This window comes from Cavia porcellus, unplaced genomic scaffold, assembly GCF_034190915.1.
Source record: "Cavia porcellus strain 051 isolate PalLab524CR breed Dunkin Hartley unplaced genomic scaffold, mCavPor4.1 scaffold_8, whole genome shotgun sequence".
Classification (NCBI taxonomy): Eukaryota; Metazoa; Chordata; class Mammalia; order Rodentia; family Caviidae; genus Cavia; species Cavia porcellus.
The window spans coordinates 44,621,897-44,648,489 of NW_026947491.1; the positions used below are offsets into that span (position 1 = coordinate 44,621,897).

The 26,593-nt window shown below is 46.0% G+C and overlaps 3 protein-coding genes and 1 non-coding gene across 9 annotated transcripts in view; 3 read left to right on the top strand and 1 right to left on the bottom strand.

The window, feature by feature from the left end:
• Window positions 1–5,173: 5,173 nt before the first annotated feature.
• LOC111753360 (U6 spliceosomal RNA) lies at window positions 5,174–5,280 on the bottom strand. The gene has a single exon (XR_002788167.1). It is a non-coding gene; the product is annotated as a U6 spliceosomal RNA (small nuclear RNA).
• A 2,764-nt stretch (window positions 5,281–8,044) lies between these two features.
• Window positions 8,045–12,706, top strand: LOC134477318 (sperm mitochondrial-associated cysteine-rich protein). The gene is made up of 2 exons (XM_063254826.1): window positions 8,045–8,861; window positions 11,569–12,706. The coding sequence occupies exon 1, from the start codon at window positions 8,065–8,067 to the stop codon at window positions 8,578–8,580; it is 516 nt and encodes a 171-aa protein (XP_063110896.1). The 5' UTR covers window positions 8,045–8,064; the 3' UTR covers window positions 8,581–8,861; window positions 11,569–12,706.
• Window positions 12,707–15,298: 2,592 nt separating this feature from the next.
• On the top strand, window positions 15,299–17,990 carry Mfsd5 (major facilitator superfamily domain containing 5). The gene is made up of 2 exons (XM_003476263.5): window positions 15,299–15,659; window positions 16,206–17,990. The coding sequence occupies exon 2, from the start codon at window positions 16,219–16,221 to the stop codon at window positions 17,569–17,571; it is 1,353 nt and encodes a 450-aa protein (XP_003476311.1). The 5' UTR covers window positions 15,299–15,659; window positions 16,206–16,218; the 3' UTR covers window positions 17,572–17,990.
• A 171-nt stretch (window positions 17,991–18,161) lies between these two features.
• Window positions 18,162–26,593, top strand: part of Espl1 (extra spindle pole bodies like 1, separase) — a 32,154-nt gene continuing 23,722 nt past the window's right edge. For 3 of the 6 annotated variants that reach the window (XM_013159373.3, XM_013159375.3, XM_063254829.1), the window contains exon 1: window positions 18,162–18,397. In XM_013159373.3, the coding sequence (XP_013014827.1) occupies window positions 18,379–18,397 (19 nt within the window). In that variant the 5' untranslated portion in view covers window positions 18,162–18,378. Of the gene's footprint in view, window positions 18,398–25,867; window positions 26,034–26,087; window positions 26,237–26,593 lie in introns of those variants that run through there. The other 3 variants (XM_023567606.2, XM_063254827.1, XM_063254828.1) reach the window with 3 other exon arrangements.

A 26,593-nucleotide genomic window follows, 5' to 3' on the forward strand; every position in this document is an offset into this window, starting at 1 on the left:
CTTTCTGATGAGCTGAGAGCCAAAGAAAAGTGTCTAAAGTCCAAAGTCTGTTCCTGGACCCCCAACCACTCCCACAGAGACTGTGGTTGGGAGTGAAGAAGAGAAGAAAAGGGGACATTATAGGAGTTGTAAGCTGGAACCCGAGGGACCTTTCCACCAGTGCTCCCAGGGTGGCCAGCATCTGGGGCATGGACTCCTGGGCCACCTCACATTTTCCATCCTGGAACTACTCTGCTCTGTCCTCACATCTCATTACTCTCCTCTGGCCTCACTCAGACCCAGTGTCCTTCTCTGAGGGAAAGGCTACCTTTGGTGGCCAGAGTTAAGTGAAGATGAGGGTGAAAGAAGAAGGATCTTGTGGCTATCTCAGGAGACCAGAGATGTCAATGGGGTACACATAAGCCCCCTCTTTCACTCCAGGGCTGGAAAGATCTGGGAATAGGTACTCCAGGGCCCTGTCCCCAGGTGGCCTGGCTGCTGTTGACTTTGCTGGTTGCCCTGGGAGCAACTCCTAGCAATGTGGGAGGGGCAGTGTCAGGGAGTTGGACCATGATGTCCAGGCTGGGGTGGGATGGCACCCTGCCTGTGTGGCAGGGATCCTACCAGAAGGCTACAAAGTTAACCCCTCCTGGCCTTCCCTGGTGGTGGTTGGCAGAAGCAGGGCAGGCCCAGTTGCGGTTTGGGAATGTGGCCTTAATCTCCCCTCCTCCTTCCAGCACATCTGTACTTGGTTTACAGTGAATGAGACTCCTGTCCTCAAGAACCAGGCAAGGGCACCACTCCCTCCCTGGCTGGGCATTCTGACACAGACCCAAACACCACCCCATAATGCTGTCCTGGATGGGCATCACCTCTCTCAGCTCATTTCTCCTTTAGAGGAGGTCAGGGGCTGGTCCCAGAGATCAAGAACTGGAGCTCTGAGATTGTGAGGCTGTGGCAGCAGATGGGGACAGAGAAGCTAAAACAGAAAACAAAACAGTTGGGAGAGAGTGTCTAGAATTCCATGTGACTGCCTTCCTTTTTGTCTTGGTTTGTCCAGTCTGCTCTGTCTTTGTCTCTAGTGGGCATTTGTCCATCCATCTGTCTGGAGTAACTGTAGCTCCTTCTTTTTTTTTTTTTTTTTTTTTTTTTTTTTTTTTTTTTTTGTCTTTTTCCTTTTTATCGGTACCGGGGATCGAACTCACGGCTGCCTGCTTGCAAGGCAGGCGCTTATGCCGCTGAGCTAAATCTCCAGCCCCCTGTAGCTCCTTCTTGATCCCCAACCAAGGACAGCAGCCAGGAAGACCCACCCTCTGCAGTCCCCTCCCCTTGGGCTGCCACCACCTCCACCCCATTCCCTCTGCTGTCCTACCCAGGGACTCCCTTCTGTACACTGCAACAGTGTGGCAGTCAACCTAAACAGAGCAGATTAGGGAACAAACAAGACAAGTTCAGAATCCTCTCCCCTCTCTCCACCTCTAGTCTTCCACTACAGCTAGGTTTCTGTTCAGGGAATCTAGGAGGAAGTTTTGGAAAGATGACTTCCCATTTGCAAAATGGTAGAAGGAGCTGCCCTCTATTCTTATTTTTTTTTTTTTTTCTTTTTATGGGTACCAGGGATTGAACTTACGACCACCTGCTTTCAAGGCAGATACTTATGCCACTGAGCTAAATCCCCAGCCCCATGCCCTGTATTCTTTTGCCTGAGATTGTGCCTATTTCTAGGTTTATTTATTTATTTTTCTGAGACAGGGTTTTGCTATGTAGTTCAGGCTGGCCTCGAGTCCGTGGTGATCCTCCTGCCTCAGCCTCCTGAATGCTGGGATTATAGGTGTGTACCACTACACCTGGCTATTTCTTTCTTTCCTTCCCCCCCCCATGGAAAAAGGCTAAAACAAAATTTCATAACAAAATAATAGAAGAATAACAATAGATAATACATTTCTTTTTCTTATTGGTACCAGAAATTGAACTCACGACTGCCTGCTTACAAGGCAGGCGCTTATGCCGCTGAGCTAAATCCCCAACCCTATAGATAATACATTTCATGTTGTTATCTTTAACATAGTTGCTCAGGGATGAGGATATAGCTGAGTGGCACAGCACTTGCCTGACAAGTGCAAGGTCACAAGTTTGATCCCCAGTACCAACAATTAATTAATTAATTAAATAAAATAAAGTACTTGCTCAGAGCTGAATATATATATATATATATATATATATATATATATATGTTTGTTTGTGCAGTTAAGGCTGGCCTTAAAGTCATTTTGTAGCCCAGGCTGGCCTCCAACTCAAAGCAATCCACCTGCCTCAGCCTCCTAAGACCTGGGATTACAGACACATGCCACCATGCCCAGCTATAGAGCTGTCTATTTCTTTTGTGGTACCGGGGATCGAACTCACAACCTCATGATTGCCAGGCAGATGCTTATGACACTGAGCTAAATCCTTGACCCAAACTGGCTATTTCTGAGCTTTGCTCTGTGGCTGCACCACCCTGACAAATTGGAGAAATGATATCTTGGGTACCCTAGGACCAGGCTTCCTTTGCTCCCCTCAACACAAAGCAAAGAGCAAAAGAACTTACTGAGAGGGAAAGGATATAGGAATCTGTCCTGCTGCCTCGATTTGCCTTATTACCCATCCCTATTTTGCACCTTTGCCTCCTCCCCACCAGCATCAGGACATAGAATAGGTCATTTCCCCATACTCAGTCTGCTTCTGCTGGATGTCCCATGCCATGTTTAGAGATAGCTGGCAGATGTGTGTGGGGGATGGGGGAGCTCTGTTACAGCCCCCAAGGACATCATTAAGACACAGAAGTGCCATGGGGGCTTGGAGACCAGGGCATCCAGGGAGAGCATGATGAAAACATGTTTTGTACAACACGTGTCCTCCCTTGTCCCTCCTCCCCCATTGCCTTCCCCTAGGCCTGCTCTGTGCCAAATCCGATGCCAGCCCTTCTCCTAGTGCTTGCTCAGTTCTACCCCTTGTGCCAACTCCATTCTGCTGTTTACCAGCTTGTTAGCCCTCCTGGTGAAAAAGTTTGTGTGTGGAAGGTATATCTAACCCCAGCCCTATCCAGATCTCCATGTAGAATAAAACCTTGATTTTGAACACAGGATTTTAGGAGTAGCCTACACAGCTCTAGGAATTCTTTTCCTGAACATGCACCATTCATTAACTGAGTAAATCTGTGTTAAATATCCTCTATGTGTTAAGCACTCTGCTAGGCCCAGGGAATGATCCAAGAGTCCACAAAATGGCAACCAGGACAACCAATATGGAAAGGCTTGAGGTGCCATGAAGATGGAGTTTAGGATTCCCTCCCAAGCACCACTGCCCCAGCTCAAGAGTCTTCTGAGAAGAAATGGAGGACAGTGAAGAGGAGGATAATAAACCAGTGTGTGCAAAGGTCCTGAAATAGAGCTCCTTGCACCAGGTGAAGTGTCACACACCTGTAATCCCAGCACTCAGGAGGACAAGGCAGGAGAATTGTAGCAAATTCAAGACCAGCTTGGTCTATGAAGTGAGCTCAAGGCCAGCCTGAACTGTGTAGTGAAAGACTTTGTCTCAAAGACAAAAAAAAAAAAAAAAAAAAAAAGAAAGAAAGAAAAAGACACTCCACACCTGTGGTCCACCTGGATCTTGACAGTAAGCAATCTCTCATGGCCAAAGCAAGGCCCTGGGCCTCCTGGTGATTTTGTCCTAGAATGATTCTATTCATTCCTGCATCTGCTGCTCCAAAAACAGAAACTGACACACAGAGTGGGAATAAGAATTACAGGTTTAGGCCTGAGATTATACTACAGAAATCAAGGCTCCATATTGGCAAATCCACCAGGGTGCAGAGTCTTACATTTACCCAGCTGCAGTTTCTCCTCCCTGCACCCTCCCCCTTTTATAGATCCAGCCCAGACCTGTCCCACTCCCAGGAGCTAGCATGTCTGCCTCCACGGTTGCTTAGAGTGTGTGTGAGGTGAATGCTCCTGGTGTCTGCCAGCCTGCATGTGGGTGGGTGTAGTTGTCTGTTTTTGTACAGAACTACTAGGGAGGGGGTAGTGGGTTCCCTATTCTCTCTTCTATCCACTGGGGAGCTTTCCAATTCTTCCTGCCCAGGCACCAAAATTCTAAGGTTCTTCTTTCTTTCTTTCTCTTTTTTTTTTTTTTTTTTTTTCTTTTCTAGTGCTGGGAGGTAAGCCCAGGACCTTGCACATGCCAGGTAAGTCCTCTAACACTGAGCTACATCCCCAACTCCCTAGGTTCTTCCTTTCTGAAGAAAAAGAATTGGTGACCCTTTGAAAGAGAAGGGAACAGGCTTCTTTGGCTGTGTCTCCTTTGGAGCTGGCTGAGAGGTCAGGAGACCTATGTTAAGTTCCAGGCCTGCTCTGACCCACTTTCCTCCCTGTGCCCACATCCCCTGAGGCCAGGGTATTGGGTGGGGCCAGCTTGGCACCCCTGCACCTGCAGCTGGGACTTCCCCTGCGTGGAAACTCCCAGGACCCGGCGTTCTGCCTGCCTGCTCTGCCAGCTCCCACCAGCTGCCTGGGTTCAGTTTAGTTTCAACCACATCTCCTTGTCTGCCAGCCCTCTGCCAAACTATATTTTTGTGTTGGCACTAAGGAGCCCTGAGAATGTAGGCCCACTTTTTGGGACCACCTTTGATGTCTGGCTGCCCCTTTTGATGAACTCTTTTGAAGAAAAGCTATGGCTCTGAGGGAGGAGGCTTGGAGGAAGCTGTCTTTTGTTGAGAACCTACTTTTAGGCATATACATTTTCCCATTTAATCCACAGAAAAGGCAGCTAAGACTAACAGTAATTCCTTCCCTGCTTCACAAGAGATCAGTGACCCAGCCAGCATCACATGGCTAGGAGGTGGCAGAGATAAGACAGAAACTCAGGTCTTGATCCTGAGCTCTCTTCACCATAGCAGGCTTCCTACTTTTGTCCTGTAACTGTCCACCTCTCTTGGGGATGAGAGACTTGGGAAATTTAATTCAGTACAATTAAGAAAACATTTATTAAGGATTTGGTATATGCCAGACACTGATAGGTACCAGAAATAAAGAGAAAGTCTGGTAAGAAAGATGAGTGTATGAACTAGAAAGTGTCAAATCTTAGCATGATTGGATCAAAGTGACATGGAGCATAGAAAAGAGGTATTTTAATTTTCTCTTCCTTTTTTTTAAAAAAAAATATGGAACGCTTCACGAATTTGCATGTCATCCTTACACAGGGGCCATGCTAATATCCTCTGTATTGTTCCAATTTTAGTACATGTGCTGCTGAAGTGAGCACAGTTTTCTCTTCCTTTATGGAATACATAAATATATTGTGAACAGTGTATAGAATGATCTGGAAAAGCTGGACATGGTGGTACATGCTTATAATTCCAGTACATGGGAGGCTGAGGCAGGAGGATTGCTCTAAGTTCAAGGCCAGCTTGAGCCACACAACAAGATTCTGTCTGAAACAAACAAAAAAATGATCTGGAAAAAAGAAAACATATTTAATCATCATCCTGTTAAGAAATGGAAATTCTCCTGTACTCTGAAGTTCTCTACTTTTCCCTCTCTCCCCTAAATAAATAATAAAATTTGGTAATAATTGTAAACAAGAAACTCCCTTGGTATACACCTATTTACTTACAGGGTTTTACAGTTCAGGCTGGCCTAGAATTTACTGTGTAGCCCAGGCTGGCCTCAAACTCACAGTAAGCCTCCTGCCTCAACTTCCAAGTTCTGGGATTGCAGACTCTACCTTTATTTTATTTTATTGGCATTAGGAATCAAACTCAGGATCTTATGCTTGTCGGGCAGGTGCTGTGCCTCTGAGCTATATTCCTGGCCCCTTGATTTTTAAAAAGTCTTAGCACTTGTGTCTGCATCCCTAAAAAACTGCTCAGGTAGGCTCAGGCTGGACTTATACTCACTGTGCAATCCAGGCTAACTTGGAATTTCCAGGGACCCTCCTGCTTTGGCCTCCTGAGTGCTAGGATGGCAGTCCTGTACCACCACACTTGGCTATGCTTGTTTTTGAACTTCATATAAATGAAATGATACTGTATGACTCTTCTGTTTTATGTTGCTCACCTTCTTGTTTGTGAGATACATCCAAGTTGCTGCACAGAGCTGTTTTTCTTGTTGCGTAGTGTTCATTGCTGAAAACACCAGGATTTGTTTTTTTATTCTACTGTTGGTAGAATTCTAAATTGTTTCAATTGAAGTTGTCATAAACAATATGGCTATGAACATTCTTGTACAACATTTTCCCAGTACAAACATGCAAGAATTTGTTTCCTGGGATTTCTTTCTTTTTTCTTTCTTTCTTTCTCTTTCTCTTTCTCTTTCTCTTTCTCTTTCTCTTTCTTTCTTTCTTTCTTTCTTTCTTTCTTTCTTTCTTTCTTTCTCTCTTTCTTTCTCTTTCTTTCTTTCTACCACAGTGTTTTCCAAAATGACCATGTTACATTGGAAGCAGAACATTCTAGCATATCTGCAATCTCAGTGCCTATAATCTCTGCACTCGGGAAGCTGAAGCAGGAGGACTGCGATAAATTCAAGGGGAGTCTGGATTACATGGTGAGTTCAAGGACAGCTTGAACTATATACTGAGACCCTGTCTGGAAAAAAAAAAATGCAAGCAAGAAAGAAACATTCTAAGGAGGGACTGGAGCAAGAAGACCCACCCACATTCTGGTTTAAAACCATCAGTAATTTTCCCTTTTACTTGGAATGAGATCCAGGTCCCTACCTTGGCTCACAAAGCCAGCAGGCATGATGGGAGCTCGGCCTTACTCCCTGACTGGTGCAGTTAGGAACCTCCCCTTTGCAAGCTGCTGAATGTTCTTCCAAAGGACACTTCATACTTTGCTCCCTCCCTTCTCTCGGGTCTTTCCCTGACCACTGAATCTGAGACTACAGCTTGCTTCTTCCCTTCCCCTTCCTCTTTCTCTCTCTGTTTCTCTCTCTTTCTCTTTTGTTTTATTTTATACTGGGGACCACAACTGGAGTCTTGCTGTCCTTTTCTCAGCTTTATTTTTGTCCCTAACCCAGTCGTCTGGGTTCCATTCAGCCCCAGGCAGCTCCCAGTCCTAAGCAAGTGTGTGCATCCCCTCCAAATCCTGGGGGCTGTAGCACTTCACTGCTTGGGGTTGTCTATCTGACCCTCCAACTGATTCACACCAGTCACCTTTTTTTTTTTTTTTTTTTTTTTTTTTTTTTTTGTCTTTTTGGTTTTTATTGGTACCAGGATTTGAACTCAGGACCACACACTTGCAATGCAGGCGCTTATGCCGCTAAGCTAAATCCCCAGCTCCACACCAGTCACCTTTTATCAAATCACCTGTGATAATCACAGTAGCCATTCCTGAGTGCTTGCCACGGAGGCACTCATGCCGCTGAGCTAAGTCCCCAGCTCTCCACCCCTCACTTTTATGGAGCTCCCTAAGAAAGAAAACTCAGCCCACTTGTCACTACCATGGGCATGTGTCTGAATGTCCACAAATAATAGTTGCCCAGGCTGGCTGTCAGTTTCCCGGACAGCCAGACACCCCCACCCCCCCCTGGACTCCTTTCTGGAAACTCCCAGAACCCAGGGAGCCTCAGTCCCCATTCCCCTGCAGCTTCTGCTGCTGTGGTTTGCCTACCTGACCCCTTCTGGGAGCTGGCAGCTGGCAGCTATAGCCTTGACCGCTAAGGTTGGAGGGACCTGGGCAGGTGTCAGGACTTACAGTGCAAGAATGCTTTGTGATTACATAGAGGGAAGACTTCCAAAATGACAGGGCCTGGCCAGGTGAAATGAGAAAGGACATTCCAAACAGAAGGAACAGTGTGAACAAAGGAATGGAGGCATGAAAGTGCACGTCCTCTTCAAAGACATGTTCTGGTCTGGGACAGGTAGACGTTTGGGTGGTAGAGGAGCTTTGCCTGGCAGATCTTGAGGGGGAAGGGTGGAGAAGGAGGTCTGAGCTCCCTGCAGGATCAGCAAGGCTCAGCGTGTCTCTGGTTTAATCCTGTCCCACAGCCCCCTCCTGCCCAGCCCTCCCCTGCACCCAGCCCCCAGCCTGCCTGCTCCTGCAGCTGAATGGACTTCTCTTTGGGCCTACGCCTAGGGCCTCGGAACACGAAAGCTGCCCACCAACAGCCCCCTACACCCTCTGGGCATGGCCCACTGGCAGCTCCCTCTCCTTGCCTCCCCTGTCCGCTCTCTGTTTGTGCCAGTCCCTGCCCTGGCTGTCCCCCTCCCCCCTGCCCTTGCACTGGCTGTCCCTATTATAGAGCCACCTGCCCATTCTGTCCCATCCTCCCCGGCCCACCCTGGACCTGCTCTTCTCCTTGCCCTGCCTGTCCTCCCTTGACTTGTCCCCATACCTACTGTGTCAGCTGCTCTGGTCCACACCCGACCTGCTGCCACCTGTCACCTTGCCCCATTTACCCTTGTTCCGAGGGCCAAGCTGCCTGTCGGAGCCCCTACTTGGGCTGTAGTGACCGCTGTAGCTGTAGTCGAGGGGCTGCTTGGGTATCTCAAGGCTCCACTGGCTGCTGCAACTTCTGCTTCAGGGGACAGCGCACTTCTCAGAGGTGCTGTATGATAGTCTAGGCAGACTGCTGTTCCCTGAGAAACTGCCAGCCTCCTGGAGCACTTCCAGAACCTTTCTCAGGAGGTCACTTCAGTGGAGGGGGAGAGGGATCAGCTGGACCCTGTCCCCAGGAAGGAGAGGCAGCTACACAGAGCACCTTCCTACAAGTCCTACTGGGGACAGAGGGCATCTTCTCTGAAGTTAGTTTCTGGTCTTATTCCTGCTGGCTCCAGAACCTCCTCATCTGCAACTTCTAGAATGGAAAGTGTTCTTCTCAGAGTCGCCCTCGTAACTTCTGAAGGTGAGCAAGTTGGCCTTTTCCTTCATTCTACTTAGCCCCTCATGGAGACCCCTCTGCACTTTGCATGAATAAGGTGGATTCCTCCTCTAGAGGAGGTGGAGAAGCCTTTATCCAGAGGGCACTTTGGGCCCCTTGGACCTACTCGTCCATATCCTTGGTTGCCCCGGGAATCTCTGGACCCCTGACCTCTCATCTTAAGTCAGGAAAAGGTCAGTGGCTCTTGGACCAGAAGATGTGGCTAAGCAGAGGGCTTCTGGCTGCTCCCTCCACTTGGATAGCTTTGACAGTCTTTGTGGTACTTTGCTTCTAGCCAGGAACACTGCCGAAATGTCTTGTCTTCAAATCTCTGAGCGCTCTCTAGGCCTCTTGACCTCAATCTTGTAGCAGTAATCCCATGTGTGACATCCATGCTCATCTGGCATGGGTATAAAGAAGCTAGGAACCCCTGACTTGAGTTCCCAGTAATCCCGTGTGGAAGGCCCTATTTCTGGAGGTGGGACCAGGAAATGGGAAAAACCACAACAGGTAGCTGGAAGTGAGCTGTCTCCTAGGACCATGTCCTTAAGCCCACTCCACATTTCTAAAGTTTTCTGCCTCTTGTTTCAGTTTTCTTATTTAGGAACTTTTGTTCTTATTCTTTCTTTTCCTTCCTATCTTTCATTCTCTGCAAGCCTCTCTTCTCTACCACTGGGAGCTTTTGCCTTTACCTAACTCATCACTACATATGTTTTCTCCACTCTCTATCCTCTCTCAATTTTTGTTATGTATTTTAAAAAAATTTTTGTTATGTATTTATTGATTGATTTATCATTTCTGGGGACTGAGCCGATGGCCTCACACAAGCTAAGCAAGCAAACAAGCATTCTACCACTGAGTCACAACCCAACCCCTGTCCTAATTTAAACATATATATGGCTTTTTTTTTTCTTTTTCCTTTTTATTGGTACCAGGGATCAAACTCACGACTGTCTGCTTGCAAGGCAGGCGCTTATGCCTCTGAGTTAAATCCCCAGCCCCGGCTTTTGCTTTTTCTTTCCCTTTACTTGTTTTTTGTTGTCATTGTCAGTTTTTTTTTTTTTTTCAGCTGTCTTTTTAAGACAGGGTCTCATTATGCAGGTCAGACTGAGTTTGAGCTCATTTTGTAACTCAGGCTGGTCTTGAACTTGCAATGATCCTCCTGCCTCAATCTCCAAAGTCCTGGGACTACAGGCATGTGCCACCATGCCTGTCTTCCCCTTTCCCTGTTTTAAGCCATGTCTTCATGATTATTTTTTCCCTTGGTCTTTTGATTCACCTCTTATCTCTCTGTTTTGATCTATTCTGTTTCCAGAATATTCTCTTTCATTTTTATCTCCTTTTCTTTTTTTTTTTTTTTTTTCCTGTCTTTTTCCTTTTTATCGGTACCGGGGATCGAACTCACGACTGCCTGCTTGCAAGGCAGGTGCTTATGCCACTGAGCTAAAACCCCCACCCCCTTATCTCCTTTTCTGTCTTTGTCTCTTTTCCTGTCTTCTGTGTCTAGATTTTTTTTTTTTTTTTTTTTTTGTACCAGGGATTGAACTCATGACTACAAGCTTGCCAGGCAGATGCTTATGCCACTGAGCTAAATCCCTGGCCCGTCCAGATGTTTTTTCACTTGATGCCTCTCTGTCTCCCCATATCTGGTGTGCTCTTCCTCTCTCTGTCATTTCCTTCCCTCTCTCTCTGTGTCCCTATGAATCTCTTAGGTTTTGTAGCTGTCAGCACACCAGGTTACGAAAGAAATGTATCTCTTGCTAGCCAAGGTCCAGGACACAGTTCAGTGTTTGTCAGTCTTGTATGTAGTCCACAGCCTGTGTGAGCTAGGAGTAGGCACAGCTGTCAGTGTATCCCTTCCTTCCCCTACTCTCCATGTCATCCCTTTCTGTTTAACTATAAGCCCACAACTTTAAAAAAAAGTGGTACTTCTGCCAGGGATGGTGGCACACATCTCCATCACTCAGGAGACTAAGGCAAGCTGATCACTTCAAGTTCAAAGCCAACCTTAGCTACATAGTGAGTTCAAGGCTAATTGAAGCTGCATAGCAACACCCTGTATAAAAAACAAAAAAGGAAAAAGAAAGATACTTCCAGCTAGGCATGATGGTACATGATTGTAAACCTACCACTCTGGGAGGCAGAGACAGAAAGATTGCAATTTTAATTACAGTTTAGGTAATTTAATAATTTAGCAAGACAACAGCCAAAGATTTAGCTCGGTGGTATAAGCACTTGCCTGGCAAGCTCAAGGTTGTGAGTTCAATCCCCAGTACCTAATAATAATAATAATAATAATAATAATAAGGCATGGAAGGTAAAGGGATGTAGCTCAGTGAAAAATCCTTGGGTCCAACCCCCTCCAAAAAAAATAAAACTAAATGGGGTTGGGGATTTAGCTCAGTGGCATAAACACCTGCCTTGCAAGCAGGCGGTCATAAGTTCGATCCCTGGTACTGATAAAAAGTTAAAAAATAAATAAATAAAAAACAAAACTAATGCAAAATAAATGAATAAAATTTCTTGAGCTGGGGATACAACTCAGTGGTACAGCACCCATCTGGCAAGCACAAAGTCCTGAGTTCAATTCCTGATACGAAAATTTTTTTCTCTCAACTTCTTGATATGAAATTTGGTATTTAAAAATAAGTAAACATTTATGCTACTTGTTCTTATATAAACTATATTTCAGGATAACCAGATGGTTCTAACTGGTGGAGACAATTTCACATTTAAAGAAGAATTCCAGGTAATGTGAAAGGATTATAGAGTGAGAAAAACCAGCATTTTACAATTCTTAGTGAAATAATCGAATCAAGAATCACACATGGATGAATCAAGGAGGATGGTTGATAGAGAACCTTATGGACAAACCAAGCTGCTGCCACTTAAGCCCATTGATGTATCTCAGGATCCCTAAAAAAAGGATACTCATAGACATCATGTAGCTCTGGATATAATGAAATCTGAAGCATTCAGCACAACTGAGGAAGGATTGTTGCTAGAGAAAGAAACAACCAAGGAACTGAACATGAATCTACTCAAACCTCTAGTGCTCATTTCTATTTAATGGGAATCTGGCAGATGGAGGAACACATGAAGTGAATGACATGAAGAAATAAGAAGACGTATCCAAAATGTGGGACATCCTGAGGAAATCCTACATAATCTCCTCAAGTAGTCAACAGGCAAGCAAAATGAGAAAGGACTTATAAAAACAACTACTGGGAGAGTGGTGAGATAAGCCCAGTAGAACACTTACACAGCATGTGCAAGGCCCTGGGTTCAATCTCCAGTTTTTTGTTTTTTTTTTAATTTCTAGGTTTGGGGGACAAAAAAATATGATTACTTGCAACATGTAGACTTCCTTTGGTTTGGGACTGGAGAACCCACTTGTAAAAACACATTTTCAGACAGTTGGAGACATTTAATTGTGGACTGGGTGTTTATGATGCCAAGGAAGCAGTGTTAATTTTGTTAGATGTAAAAATGGCCCTGAGGTTATGCAATGGAAAGTCTTCATTTTTTAGAGATGTAGGTTCAACTATGGAGCAAAGTTACCTATTTAATTTCAGCAGAGGAAACAAACAAACAAAAAAGACCACAAGGACCAAATGTCACAAATTCCATAATTGTTAAATTAAGTGGTGGTTTCATAGAACTATGGTACCTTTGTGTATGTTTGAACATTTTTTTTTTTTTTGTCTTTTTCCTTTTTATCTGTACCTGGGATCTAACTCACGACTGCCTGCTTGCAAGGTAGGCGCTTATGCCGCTGAGCTAAATCCCCAGCCCCCTCGAACGTTTTTGTAATAAAAGTTTTAAATGAAGCTCCTCTGATATGAATGGGTTCTAGTATCTCCTAGAGTGTTCTCCCCATCTGTGCTACAAGTCAAGACTTCTCCATGGCTCATCTCATGCAGATCACAGCTGCCCTGCTTGCCACCAAAAGCAGGTCCCAGAATGGATGTGCTCACAGGGTACTCTATTCCTTCCAATTCTCTGTTGACAAATGACCCATCAGGATCTCTCCCACCTGTGCTTCCCCCTTCCAAGAGGCCAGGGCAACCTTGAGTACACATATTTTTTTTGGCGGGCAATGGTGGTGCACATCTGTAGTATTAGCCCTCAGGAAGCTGAGCCAAGGAGGATCATTGCAAGTTTGAGGCCAGCATGAATTACATAGCAAAACCCTAGCTTAAAACAAAACAGGGGGTTTAGCTCAGCAGCAATAAGCACCTGCCTGACAAGCATGAGGTTGTGAGTTCAATCCTTGGTTCCAAAACAAAATAAAACAAAGTGAAAAAGGGGGCCAGCAATACAATTTAGTGGCACAGTGCTTGTCTGGCAAGCACAAGATGCTGAGTTTTTTTGTTTTTTGTTTTTTTTTTTACAATATTGCCACAAATTCAAGGATCCTGAGTTTGATTCCCTGTACTGCCCCCTCAAAAAAAAAAAAAAAAAAAAGAGTGTGTACATATTTTATTTATTTATTTATTTTTGGGTACCTGGGATCAAACTCAGGACCTTGTGCTTTTGAGGTAGGTGCTTATGCTGCTAAGCTAAAATCCTTAGTGTACATATTTTAAATAGGTACTATGATAAAGATCATTTCAAATCCACCAACAATTTAATGTCCTGTGTTCAGAAGCTGGTGGGCATGGTGGCACATGCCTGCAATCCCAGCATTTAGGAGGCTGGGGCAGGATCACTGTGAGTTCTAGGCCAGATTACATTAGTGAGTTCAAGGCCAATCTAAACTACATAGTGAGACTCTGTCTCAAAAAAAAAAAAAAGAATATATTTCTTTCAGATGTAATCCCAGATCCTCCTATCCTATACTCTCCATGTTTTAGTATAAACAAAATCAGATTTACTAATTCCTATACAGATGACCAAACTCATTTAAACTCAGAAACCATATGAGTATGGAAATGCAACTGGATCCCCATTCATGTTCTACCACTTACCATGGGACTCTGGACATGTTACCTAGCCGGTCCAACTCTGGGGGCTAAAAATAGTACTCATTACCTTAAGGTTGTGGGGGGGGGGGTTATTTTGTTTTTTGTAGTACTGGGGATTGAACTCACAACCTCATGCTTGTCAGGCAGGTGCTTATGCCACTGGGCTAAATCCCCAGCCCAAAGGTTGTTAGAGATAGAGATATATTATCTATAAAAAAAGTTGATCCAGGGGGCTAGGGATTTAGCTCAGTGGTGTAAGTGCCTGCCTGACTCACACTTGCCAGTCAGGCTCTTGTGCTGCTAAACTATAACCCCGGTCCATTGGCAGACCAATTGTTTGACAAATCTTAGTAATTACATGGGCCAATACTTTCTATAGTAATTTATATGGATTAATTTATTCATTTATTTGTAGAATATTTATGAATTATTATATACCAATGACTTTTAAATTTTTTTTTTTAATTTTTTTTTTTTTTTTTTTTTTTTGTCTTTTTCCTTTTTATCGGTACCGGGGATCGAACTCACGACTGCCGGCTTGCAAGGCAGGCACTTATGCCGCTGAGCTAAATCCCCAGCCCACCAATGACTTTTAAATAAATACTGGATATAGTGGTGAAGAAAACATAAATATCTGCAGGGGGAAGAAACAGTAAATAAGTAACAACACAGTGTGCCAGATGATATTCAACACTATTGAGACAAAAATAGCAAAAGCAAATAAAGTTGGAAGGAAAGCAGGTTTTGGAGGTGGTCATGTTGTTTTTAAAAAGATGGCCCTGGAAGGCCTTTGATAAGGTGACATTTGAACAGAAAACTGGAGAGAGTGAAGGAGGGAACCATGTGGGTGTGTCAAAGCAGATAGCTAGTAGTGTAGATGGAGTAGGAAGAAGAGTGGTAGAGATGCCATAGAGAAATAACAGGGCCAGACGACTGGGTTCCGTGGACTATCGTTAAGATTTTGGCTTCCACCCTTATGAGCAGGGACCTACTGAGGCTAGAGGGAGGCTAAGTAACTTTTCCAAGGTAGGACAGCACCCAAGTGGCAGAAAGTGGGAGTTCAGCTCCAGGGCTTAAATTTTTTTTTTTTTTCCTAGAGCTTAAATTCTTAACCCTGTGCTGCCAGTGAACTTTAACCTTCTTTATTTGGGCACCGCTCTCTTCTGACTTCATAAAAAGAATCTGGGTCGCTGAGAAATTATGTGGCTTGCCTAAGGCCACACAGCTGACTAGTAGGTCGGACTGGAGCCTTGGTCTGTCCGCAGTCCAAATTCTTTACACTACACTGCCTCCTTCAGGGTGTCTGGACAATACTGCCTTCTTGCCTGGAGGTCACCGTGGTGGCAGAGGCAAACCATCTTGGCACAGGGCAGCGGAGTTCTTTAAGAAGCCCATCCCAGGCATCTTTCCCAGACAACACACAGAGGAAAACAGAATACGGGCTTTTATTTCGCAGGCATCTAAGAGTCACCAGAAGGCAGGAGGAAAGACGTCACCAGCACCGGCAGCAGCTGCCGCGCCCTCTCGCCCCTTCCCGACCCTACGCCACTCTGTAGTACCCTACGCCACTCTCCCGCAGGAAGGTGCCGGGCTCCGGCGGGAAGGCGGGGCGAGGGCGGGGTCTCGGAGGGGCGCCCGCGTCACGTGACGCGCCTGGCAATGGCGGCGGCCGGAGGCCTGGCGGGTTCCCGGAAGCGGGCTGTGATGGGCGGGCGCGTTGCTGGAACCTGAGCTGAGCCGTAGCCAGAGTTGGGAGGGCTGCCCGGCGGCCTGGAGCCGGACCTGTCCGGGGTGTCCCCGCAGACCGGGGCAGCAGGTGAGACGCGGACTGAGCGAGGTGCTGGGTGAGGGATAGGAGGCCCAGGGCATAGGGATGACCTGAAGGAGGGGAATCTGAGATGCACGCGCGTGATCGTGAAGCCATTGGAGAGGCTCGCGCGCGGGGGAGGGGGAGGATGCCTAGGATAGATGTCGAGACACTGTTGAGGGCAAATCCTTGGCGAGGATGGAAGGTAACAGAAGGAAGCGTGCAGAAGCTGTTGTGGAAGAGGGCAGCAGCCCCTTTAGAACTCGCAGGACCAGGATTTTGAAGGGACTCCCTCCTTGCTATGGCAGGCAAGCGTGGGACGAATGTTCAGGTCTCTCCCCTCTCGTTCTTACCCCTCCCTGCCCCGCAGTGTCCTAGGAGACCGCTCAGGTGGGGCCACTCCTCCCACCCACCCAACTGGTCCCTCGAGTTTTAGCTCTGGGAGGGTGAAGTTGGCAAGGAGGGCTGGGTGGAGCTGCCTTCTGCTTAGACACTCAACCCCTTGACTCTGCTATCTAGTCATTGGATGTGACTCTGACCCCTATCTTTCCCCAGGCCCCCGCCCACCATGCTGGTGACTGCCTACCTGGCTTTTGTGGGCCTCCTGGCCTTCTGCCTGGGGCTGGAGCTATCAAGATGCCGTGCTAAACCCCCTGGAAGGGCCTGCAGCAATCCCTCCTTCCTTCAGTTTCAACTGGACTTCTATCAGGTCTACTTCCTGGCCCTGGCAGCTGACTGGCTCCAGGCTCCCTACCTGTATAAACTCTATCAGCATTACCACTTCCTGGAGGGTCAGATTGCCATCCTGTACGTCTGTGGCCTTGCCTCTACAGTCCTTTTTGGCCTGGTAGCATCCTCCCTTGTGGATTGGCTGGGTCGAAAGAAGTCTTGTGTTCTCTTCTCCCTCACTTACTCTCTGTGCTGCTTAACCAAACTCTCTCAGGACTACTTTGTGCTGCTGGTGGGCCGAGCACTTGGTGGGCTGTCCACTGCCCTCCTCTTCTCAGCTTTTGAGGCCTGGTACATCCATGAACATGTGGAACGGCATGACTTCCCTGCTGAGTGGATCCCAGCTACTTTTGCCCGAGCCGCCTTCTGGAACCATGTGCTGGCTGTGGTAGCAGGTGTGGCAGCTGAGGCTGTGGCTAGCTGGATTGGACTGGGGCCTGTAGCACCCTTTGTGGCTGCCATTCCTCTCCTGGCTCTGGCTGGGGCCTTGATCCTTCGAAACTGGGGAGAGAACTATGACCGGCAGCGTGCCTTCTCGAGGACCTGCGCTGGAGGCCTGCGCTGCCTCCTATCAGACCGCCGTGTGCTGCTGCTGGGTACCATACAGGCCTTGTTTGAGAGTGTCATCTTCATCTTTGTCTTCCTCTGGACACCTGTGTTGGACCCACATGGAGCCCCACTGGGCATTGTCTTCTCCAGCTTCATGGCAGCTAGTCTGTTGGGCTCTTCCCTGTACCGCTTCGCTACCTCCAAGAGGTACCACCTTCAGCCCATGCACCTGCTCTCCCTTGCTGTCCTCATCGTTGTCTTCTCTCTCTTCATGTTGACTTTCTCCACCAGCCCAGGCCAGGAGAGTCCAGCGGAGTCCTTCATTGCCTTTCTTCTTATTGAGTTGGCCTGTGGGCTGTACTTTCCCAGCATGAGTTTCTTGCGGAGAAAAGTGATCCCTGAGACAGAGCAAGCTGGTGTACTAAACTGGTTCCGGGTGCCCCTGCATTTACTGGCCTGCCTAGGCCTCCTTGTCCTCCATGACAGTGACAGAAAGACAGGCACTCGGAATATGTTCAGCATCTGCTCTGCCGTCATGGTGATGGCTTTATTGGCTGTGGTGGGACTTTTCACCGTGGTAAGGCATGATGCTGAGCTTCGGGTACCCTCACCTACTGGGGAACCCTATGCCCCTGAGCTCTAGGCTTGTTCTAGGACATAGGCTCTGAGATGGACTTTTTTTTTTTTTTTTTTTTTTTTGGTACTAAGGATTGAATCCAGGGCCTTCACACTGAGCTATATCCCCAGACCTTTTTTTTTTAAATTTTAGTTTTGAGACAGGGTCTTGCTATGTTGCCAAGCAACCTTCCTGCCTCAGCCTTCCAGAGTGCTGGGATCACAGGAGTGCACCAACATGCCTGACTTGGCATGGACTCTTGAATCCCACCTTCCAGGGTTTACAGATCTCTTTGTGACTCACTTTGTGACTGTTCGCAGCACCTCTTCCTGCCAGTGCTTTGTGTTGGGAAGGACTGAAGGGTGATGGACTGGAAAGAATGTGCCAAAAGTTGATCCTGTCATCCCTTCTCCCTCACCATTTAAATAAACACTTTTTTAACAGACCTTGATTTGATTTACTCAGCCTCACCCGTACCCACGTGAGTAGTTCTGGTGAGTGGGCAGCTGGAGATTTTGAGATACACATTGGATTACCAGCAAAAGGCTTGGATTTCTGATTTCTTCAAGTCTGTAGCTCAAGCTGAGAACTGTGGGGTTGCCCCTCAGAAGAAGTGGGTAAAAGAGCCTGAAGCTCATCTCTTGTTCTCCTGAGTTATTAAGCAAAACACTTCCTCCACACCTAGGATGAGAAGATCTCCAGAAAGCACAGGGTAAATTCCCAGTGTGCCAGGTCTCTGAACACAAATTCCAGATGCTTTGGCTGCTGCTGTGACTACACCTTAAGGCAAACTCCAGGCAGTTCCTGCAGGAATAAGTTTGCAGCTCAGCACATATGTGCTTCCCCTGTGGCTGTAAGTGCACCATTTGTCCAGCATTATCTGGGCCCACCAGGTCCTGTGTCCCTGCATAAAGCCTAAGTGAAAGGCTGAGCAACCAGAATGTCGTTTCTGTACCTGACTTTCCCCCACCCAGTCTGAGTGACAGCAAGGGAGCCAAGGGGCAGGAAATGCTACCAGTGGGAACACTAGTTAAGTGGGCCCCTCCCTGCCTCACCTCTGATTCTATCTGCTTTTCCTCCTCCCACCAAAACTTGGACTTCTCAAACAAAGCAGAGCCAGCTTTAGGAAGGGTGGGGTTGTAGCTCAAGGGAGTGTCCTGGAATGTGCTTGAGACAGTTTGGGGGATCCACCTGTTCTGCAAAGGGATTGAGAACCTTTACTTGGCCTCACACTACTCCGGGACAGGAAGATTGTGGATGTCCTAAGCCCTGCAGGTATCAGCCTGTATAGAGAGATAGCATCAGCTGGTGCAGGAGGAAGGCGCAGTAGAAGGACTCTTGTAGGGGAAGGCTGGTGAATTACAGTGGTCTCACGTTCGTACTCAGGACAGAAAATTTGTGTTCTCCCTCCCACTTGAAGTACAGAAAACAGGTCTCTTTCTCCCCTGTTGCTTTAAGGCTAGACAGTCAGTTGCAGCAACTTCACTTCATTTTTCTGCCTTGTTGAGCTGGGCATATATATATATATATATACCGGGGATCAAACTCATGACAGTACTTGCCAGGCAGGCACTTATGCCACTGAGCTAAATCCTCGGCCCTGGCCAAGGTATATTTTATGGTTATTTGTAGACATTCCTGTCATCGTATCATACTATTATCTTTTTTTTTTTTTTTTTGTCTTTTTCCTTTTTATCGGTACTGGGGATCGAACTCACAACTGCCGAACTCACAACTGCCTGCTTGCAAGGCAGGCGCTTATGCCGCTGAGCTAAACCTCCAGCCCCGATACTATTATCTTCTTGAGAAAGGGAGCAAACTAAACTTTCTCATCCATATACTGTATATGTGTATGCAAAAGGGGGTGCTCTGCCTGTGGCTGAGCTTAGTATATGTCTGGAGGGGAGACAGAGCCACCCTTGTGGAAGTCTATTAGACTAGAATCTATGACCTACTTAATGATTTATTGTTTGGGATGACAGTAATTACTGTTGGAGCCATGCAGGGACCTCACATTCCTAACTGATAAGTAAATAGAGGGCAGGAGAGACAGACTGATGAAGTTTTTTTAGTTTTGTCCCTGTGGAGTATACAAAGGGACTGGTAGCAGAGTGGGTTCTTTCCTATCAGATTCAGTGTGTTGAGAGCTAGAAGACAGTTTAAGGATCTCTCTTCAAAATTAAAGAATTTTTTTGATTGACTGCATACTATATGCCATGCATTATATTATTAGATACTGGTGAATTTTTTTTAACCCAAAAGATCCAGGTATGGTGGTACATACCTATAATCCCAGCACTCAGGAGGCTGCGGCAGAAGGGTTACCAGGAGTTCAAGTCCAGCCTGGGCTACATAGGAGCCCCTATTTTAAAGGAAAATCCACTTTAAGAAAAACTTGCCCAAGGGCTTGTAGCAAGTGAATAGCAACACAAACTGAACCTTACCACTTGCTGCCAGACCAAGGCCCCTTGTCTGACATACTGCCTGTGTCCTATCTGAATTTTTAGTCTCAAGCCTTGCCCAACCCCCAAATCCTGTCCCTAGAGATAGGCAAGAGGGTGGGAGCATTTAGCTTTGGGCATTCGGCCCATTTTCAAATATCTTTATGGTTCAAAAGAGCCAGGGATGGTAGCCCATGCCTATAATCCCAACACTCAGGAGGCTGAAGTTGCCAAAAGGCCAGTCTGGGTTACACAGTGAAATCAAAATGAGCCTGAACTACATAGTAAGACACTGGCCCTCAACCCTGCAAAAAAAAAAAAAAAAAAAAAAGGAAGCCAAGGTTGCCAGGCTCACCAGTTATGCCCTGCACACTGCTTATGAAGCACTCCTTATGATGCTTGCTTGAGACGGCATAAGGAGCTGGCTCAGAGCAGGGATTCACCCCTGGGGTGTGCCTCAAAGATAGAGCATTTGCATGCTCTGTATGATGTAGCCTGAGTTTGATCCACAGCACTAAAGGGGCAAAACAACAATAATAAGCACAGATCCAGCCTCAACTATCTGGTTTAAATCTGACTCCATCTTTCTCCATCTTTCAGTTTCCTTATCTAAAAAAATGGAAGATGGTACAGCTTCTGCCCTATAATACACAGGGCTCTCCGGAGGATCCAATGTATTACTATAGTGAAGGGCTTAGGACAGTACTTGGGGCCACAGAATAAACATGATAGAAGTGTTTTTCTTGTTTCTGATGGTGGTGGTGAAGATTAGATCCAGGGCATCAAGCATACTACACTCCTAAGTGTGTACTCTAGTACTGAGCCCCAGCCTTGTGGTTGGTTTTTGCTTTTGTATTTTCACTAACCAATCTAGCCAAGTCTGTCTGGATTTGGATGCAAAAGTGAGTGGATGTGGCTGCAGATGGGGTGCAGAACCTTCCAACATGTCTCCATGGCAGGGGGATTCCCGGCAGTGTTTATCTTGGCACTGGCCCAGATGGAAGTGTCAGGCTGTCCGAGGGACCTCTGCTTTGGGTGTATGTGAGCAGCTGAGTTGGGTGTCAGTATGTTCCACTTGAACTTATTTCCTCTTCCTCAAGTGGGAAAGTCATTTTGGGGTCAGACTTGTTATATATCATCTTTCACTAAGAAGCTCCTGATTTTTTCAATTTCCATCCAGCTAAACACATGATTATTTGATCTGCAGTTGAAAGAAAAAAATTTTTAGCTAGGCTTGGTGAACCACGCCTATAATACCAGTATTTAGGCTGAGACCAGAGGATTACTGTGAGTTTAAGGCCAGTTTGGGCCCATAGTTCAAGACCAGCCTGAGCTACATAGTGAGACAGTCTCAACAAACCAGAAAACATTTTTATTAGTATATGTTTAAAATACAGAGTGATTACATTCAGTTTTGGGGTTTGATAGATACGCATACCACATCTAAATCATTTTTTCCAGATGTGGTGGCACATACTTGTAATCCCAGCACTTGGGAAGCTGAGGCAGGAGGATCATTGTGAGTTTGAGATTAGCCTGGACTACAAAGTGAGCTCAAGATCATGTTGAACTGCATAGTTAGACCTTGTCTCAAAAAGCCATTAAAAAAAAAAGCTATCTAGATCACTTTTACTGCTTCCCAACTGTAGCTTTTAAGTGATCTGAGGACAGAAAAGAAACATCCATCCCATGGAACCAGGAGCCACTGGATAAGGAAGCAGGACTGGGGCTTGAGACAGTGCTGGTTATGTGGTTTACAGAACAACCTCTTGCTGTTTTTTGTTGTCTTTTGTTTTTGAGACAAGGTCTCAATATGTAGCCGAAAATGTCCTTGAACTCACAGTGATCCTCCTGCTTTAGCCTCCTGAGTACTGGTATGCGCCACCTTGCCCCTGCGACTTCTTGGAAATTCAGTCTTTGCTGTGTGAGGGGAGAGCGCTGTTGCCAGCTGGTGATCAGCTAGGTGTGGGTCCCATTCTGCACTGCATTTCTCTAACCTCATTGCTGTCCCTGCTAACACACACCCCAGTACAGAGGACTGAATCGAGGGCCTTCACACTGAGCTACATCCTCAGACCTTTTTATTTTGAGGCAAGGTCTCACCAAGTTGCTAAGTTGTTGAGGCTGGGCTTAGACTTCTGCTCCTCCTGTCTTAGCCTCCCAGAGTGCTAGGACTACACAGGTGCACTGCATGCCAGTTTTCTCTCTCCCTTCCTTCCTTTTGTGTGGTGCTAGGGCTCTATCCCTGGACCCACATGCTAGGCAAGCACTGAGCTATGATGCCAGGCCCTTTGGTTATTTTCCACCACCATCATCCCACAGAACAACAGACTGGAAATATAAAGCAAAGAAAATGGTCATGATTAGAATCAGAACTGATACTATCAAAAATATATTTATTTATTTATTTATTTTTGTCTTTTTCATTTTTATCGGTACCGGGGATCGAACTCACGACCGCCTGCTTGCAAGTCAGGTGCTTATGCCGCTGAGCTAAACCCCCAGCCCCTCAAAAATATATTTAGTGGGGCTGGGGATTTAGCTCAGTGGCATAAGCACCTGCCTTGCAAGCAGGCGGTTTGTGAGTTCGATCCCTGGTTACGGTAAAAAGAAAAAAGAAAAAAAAAAGTGTAAAAATATATTTAGTTTGATGTTCTATTTTTACAATAAAGTTATAAAGTCTCAGCCAGGCATGGTAGTGCATGCCTGTAATCCCAGTATTCTGGGAGGCTGAGGCAGGAGGGTCACAAGTTCAAGCCCAGCCTGGGAAATTTAGTAGTTTAGTGAGGTCTTGTCTCAAAATACAAAAAATAAAAAAGGACTGGGAATGTAGTTCAATCGGCCCTGGGTTCACTCTTCAGTACACATACACACATTTGTCCCAGCCCTCATCTCTTTATTTATTTATTGGTTGTTTTGAGACAGGGCCTGGCACTGTAGTTCAGGCTGGCCTTGAACTGTATAACCCAGTCTGGCCTCAAATTTATGGAGATCCTCCTTGCCTCAGCCTCCCAAGTGCTGGCCTTATAGGTGTGCACCACCATCCCAGGCTTCACATGTTGTTTCTTTTTCTTTTTTTTGTCTTTCTCATTTTTATCGGTACCGGGGATCGAACTCATGACTTCCTGCCTGCAAGGCAGGCGCTTATGCTACTGAGCTAAATCCCCAGCCCCTCACATGTTGTTTCTTATACACATAGCCTAAAAGTAATTTTAGATGATATTTTTTTTTGTCTTTTTCCTTTTTATTGGTATCAGGGATCGAACTCATGACTGCCTGCTTGCTAGGCAGGCGCTTATGCCACTGAGCTAAATCCCCAGCCCCTAGATAATATTTTTAATGCAGTTCAATGATAAAGCACTGGTATAGCATGCATGAGTCCTGGGTTTAATTCCAAGCATTGAAAATAAATCAGATCAATGTTTACAAAACCAAGTCTAGCTAAAAAAAAAAAAAAAAAAAATAGAAAGAAAGAAAATCAGTGTTTAGACTTGGGCACTACCCGTAAAATTGATTCTTTCAGTTGCTCTGCCTCTGTCTCTCTCCATATATATTTGCTTGCATGCAAGCAAATATTCCAAAGTACCAGAATACAAAACACTTCTGGTCCCGAGCACTGCGTGTGTGTGTGTGTGTGTGTGTGTGTGTGTGTGTGTTTGTTTGTGTGTGTGTGGTATGAGGGATCAAATTCATGACCTTGCACTTGCCAAGCAGGCAGTTATGCCACTGAGCTAAATCCCCAGCTTTGGTCCCAAGCATTTGGACAGGGAATATTCAACCTATGCTGTCCTTTCCTAGAGAAAGAACAAATAGACAGGAGTGATGTTATACACTTGTAATCCCAGATACTTGGGAGATTGAGATAGAAGGCTTGTCAGTTCAAAACCAGGTACCTGGGTGAGATTCTGTTTTAATTAACTTTAAAAAAATCAATAAAGGGTAAGGGTGCAGCTTAGTGACAGAACACTTGCCTACCATGTGTGATTTTGATTCCCAGTACCAACAACAGCAACAATAAAAAAGCCTTGAACACTGAATTTAAAAAATGTAAAAGCACATGATGTTAAAATGTAAAGAAAGGGAAATGAGTACTGAGAGAATTGATTATTGGTTTAAAAAATTGGTAATTATTGGTTTAAAAAATTTTATGGGCATTTTCTGTGTCCTGTGTCCCTTTCCCTAACAAGATAAAAACATGAAATGTCTGTGACACACATTTGGCTACATTAATTATTCCAGACCAAAAAAAAAAAAAAAAAGACCAAAAGAAAATCATGGGACTGGGGATTTAGCTCAGGGGCATAAGTGCCCGCCTTGCAAGCAGGCAGTCGTGAATTCGATCCCCGGTACCGGGAAAAACGAAAAAGACAAAAAAAAAAAAAAAAAAAAGACCAAAATTTATTATTCCAGTGCTGAGATTCATTAGTGATATCATTATCATGTGCACCACTCCTGTACTTGGAGATGGAACACAGGGCCTTTCCACTGGGCTACAACTTCAACCTTTTTTTTATTTTTTATTTTAAGACCGCCTCCTTAAATCGCTAAATTGCCCAGGCTGGCTTCAGATTGATTCTCTTGCCTAAGCCTTCCGGAGTGCTAGAATTACAGGCATGTGCCACCAATTTCTGGCTGCTCCCCCTCCCCTTTTGTTCTTCATGAGTAGTCTTCCCTGCCAGATTCTCAGCCTCTAAAAGAGCAGAGAAGTTATCTGGTAGAGTTGATCAGGGAAAAGCTAACTGGAAGACTACAGTTTTGAGCTGAATTCTTTGAAGGAGGAAGGAAAAAAGCAGAGCCAACAATCTATGTGTTTGGGGAAGTGATTAGTACTTACTGTTAAGGACTATGTAAAACCAGGCATGGTGGAGCTCTCCTGTAATCCTAGTACTATGCGAGGCTGAGACAAGAGAATTACAAATTCAAATTCAGCGTAGACAATTTAGCATGACCAAGACCCTGTTTCAAAATAAAAAAAGTCCGGGGACATAGCTCAGTGTGAAAGGCCAGGGTTCAAACCCCAGTGCAGGGAGTGGGATGACGGTGGTGACACATGACTAAAAGATATCACTGAATAAATTTTCCTAGTTCTCTATCAGTCTCCACTCAACTCTACCCTTTATCCTTCACCAAAGAGCACTAGAGTGCTAGACCCCCCCCCCTTTTTTTTTTGTCTTTTTTAGACAAGGTCTTACTATGCAGTTCAGTTCTAAACTCACTTTGTAGCCAGTGTCGAATTTGCAACGATCCTGCTGTCACAGCCTCCCAAGTGCTGGGATTACAGGAGTGTGCCAACATGCCCAGCTCTAGATCCTATTTTTTTTTTTTTTTTTTTTCAAAAGGACTGGAGAGCGCTCGCGGGTCTCGAACCACCGGACCAATTGGCCCGGGCGGTTGGGAAGCCAGACTCGAAGGAACCGCTGGGCTAAAGCCAGCCCTCTAGATCCTATTTTAATCCACAGTCAATCGAAGGAGTAGGACTGGAAAGCATAGAGAGAGTAGCGCCTAAATGGGCTGGATGCTGTCATTTTACTTATTTCGGTGTCTCCAAATAACTGTCTTAATTTCATAGAAGGTTACACCCTCTTACTCTCGTAACTCAAAGAGCACGAGTTTCCGAATGCAGTAAATTGTTCCATGTGTCCAGTCCAGTTCTCTTCTCTTGAAATTTAAACTCCTGTCTGAGCTCAGAAATAAAAAGTGTACAGGAGACAGGATATTGGTTTTCTCAGTAGCGGTGACTGGCGACCGAGGAACACAGTCTTGGCTGGGAAAAGGGGCCTACTCGCGCCTCCTAGAGGCCTTCGTGTTAGAGAGCTGGTCCGCCCTCGTTAGCGTCACGTGGTGAAGAGCGGCCTATAAATTACAGTTCCCAGCGTGCCACGCGGCCCGCCGGCGGTACGCACTCTCACTGATTGGCCGCTAGCGACATTTGAAAGGAGGGGCTGGCGCGGAAAAACGATCACCCTTTTGGAGTATCCTGGAGTAAGTCCTAGACCTGGCAAAGAAGCAGGTTTTCGGATATTCTCGCGAGTCCGTGTTTACGCCCGGGTGAGTGGGGTTCCTAGCGCTGATTTGCGGGTAGACGGGACGGCTCGGCGAGAGAGGATGTGGAGAAGTTTCGTGGGAGCTCCAAAAAGGGTTGAGAGGCCTCCAGAGTTGGGATGTGGGGTGGTGGAGTAGCGCAGGAATCGCCTGGAGGAAAGGAGAGCAGAAGCGTCAGTTTATAACAGGAGCCAGAGCCCTGCATCCTGGTATGAGTATTTTTCAAATAGGATTTGTTTGTTTTGTTTTCACTTTGTAATTCAGGCTGGCCTGAACTCACTATGTAGCCTAGTCTGGCCTCGAACTCGCAATGATCCTCCTGCCTCAGCCTTTTTTTTCTTCTTCTTCTTTTTTTTTTTTTTTTTTTTTTTTTTTTTTTTTTGTCTTTTTTCCTTTTTATCGGTACCAGGGATCGAATTCACGAATGCCTGCTTGCAAGGCAGGCGCTTATGCCGCTGAGCTAAACCCCCAACCCCAGCCTCAGCCTCTTGAGTACTATAATTACAGGCATGTGCCTCTACACTCGGCCAGATAGGATTTCTGATGAGATTCTTTGCCACCTTCCA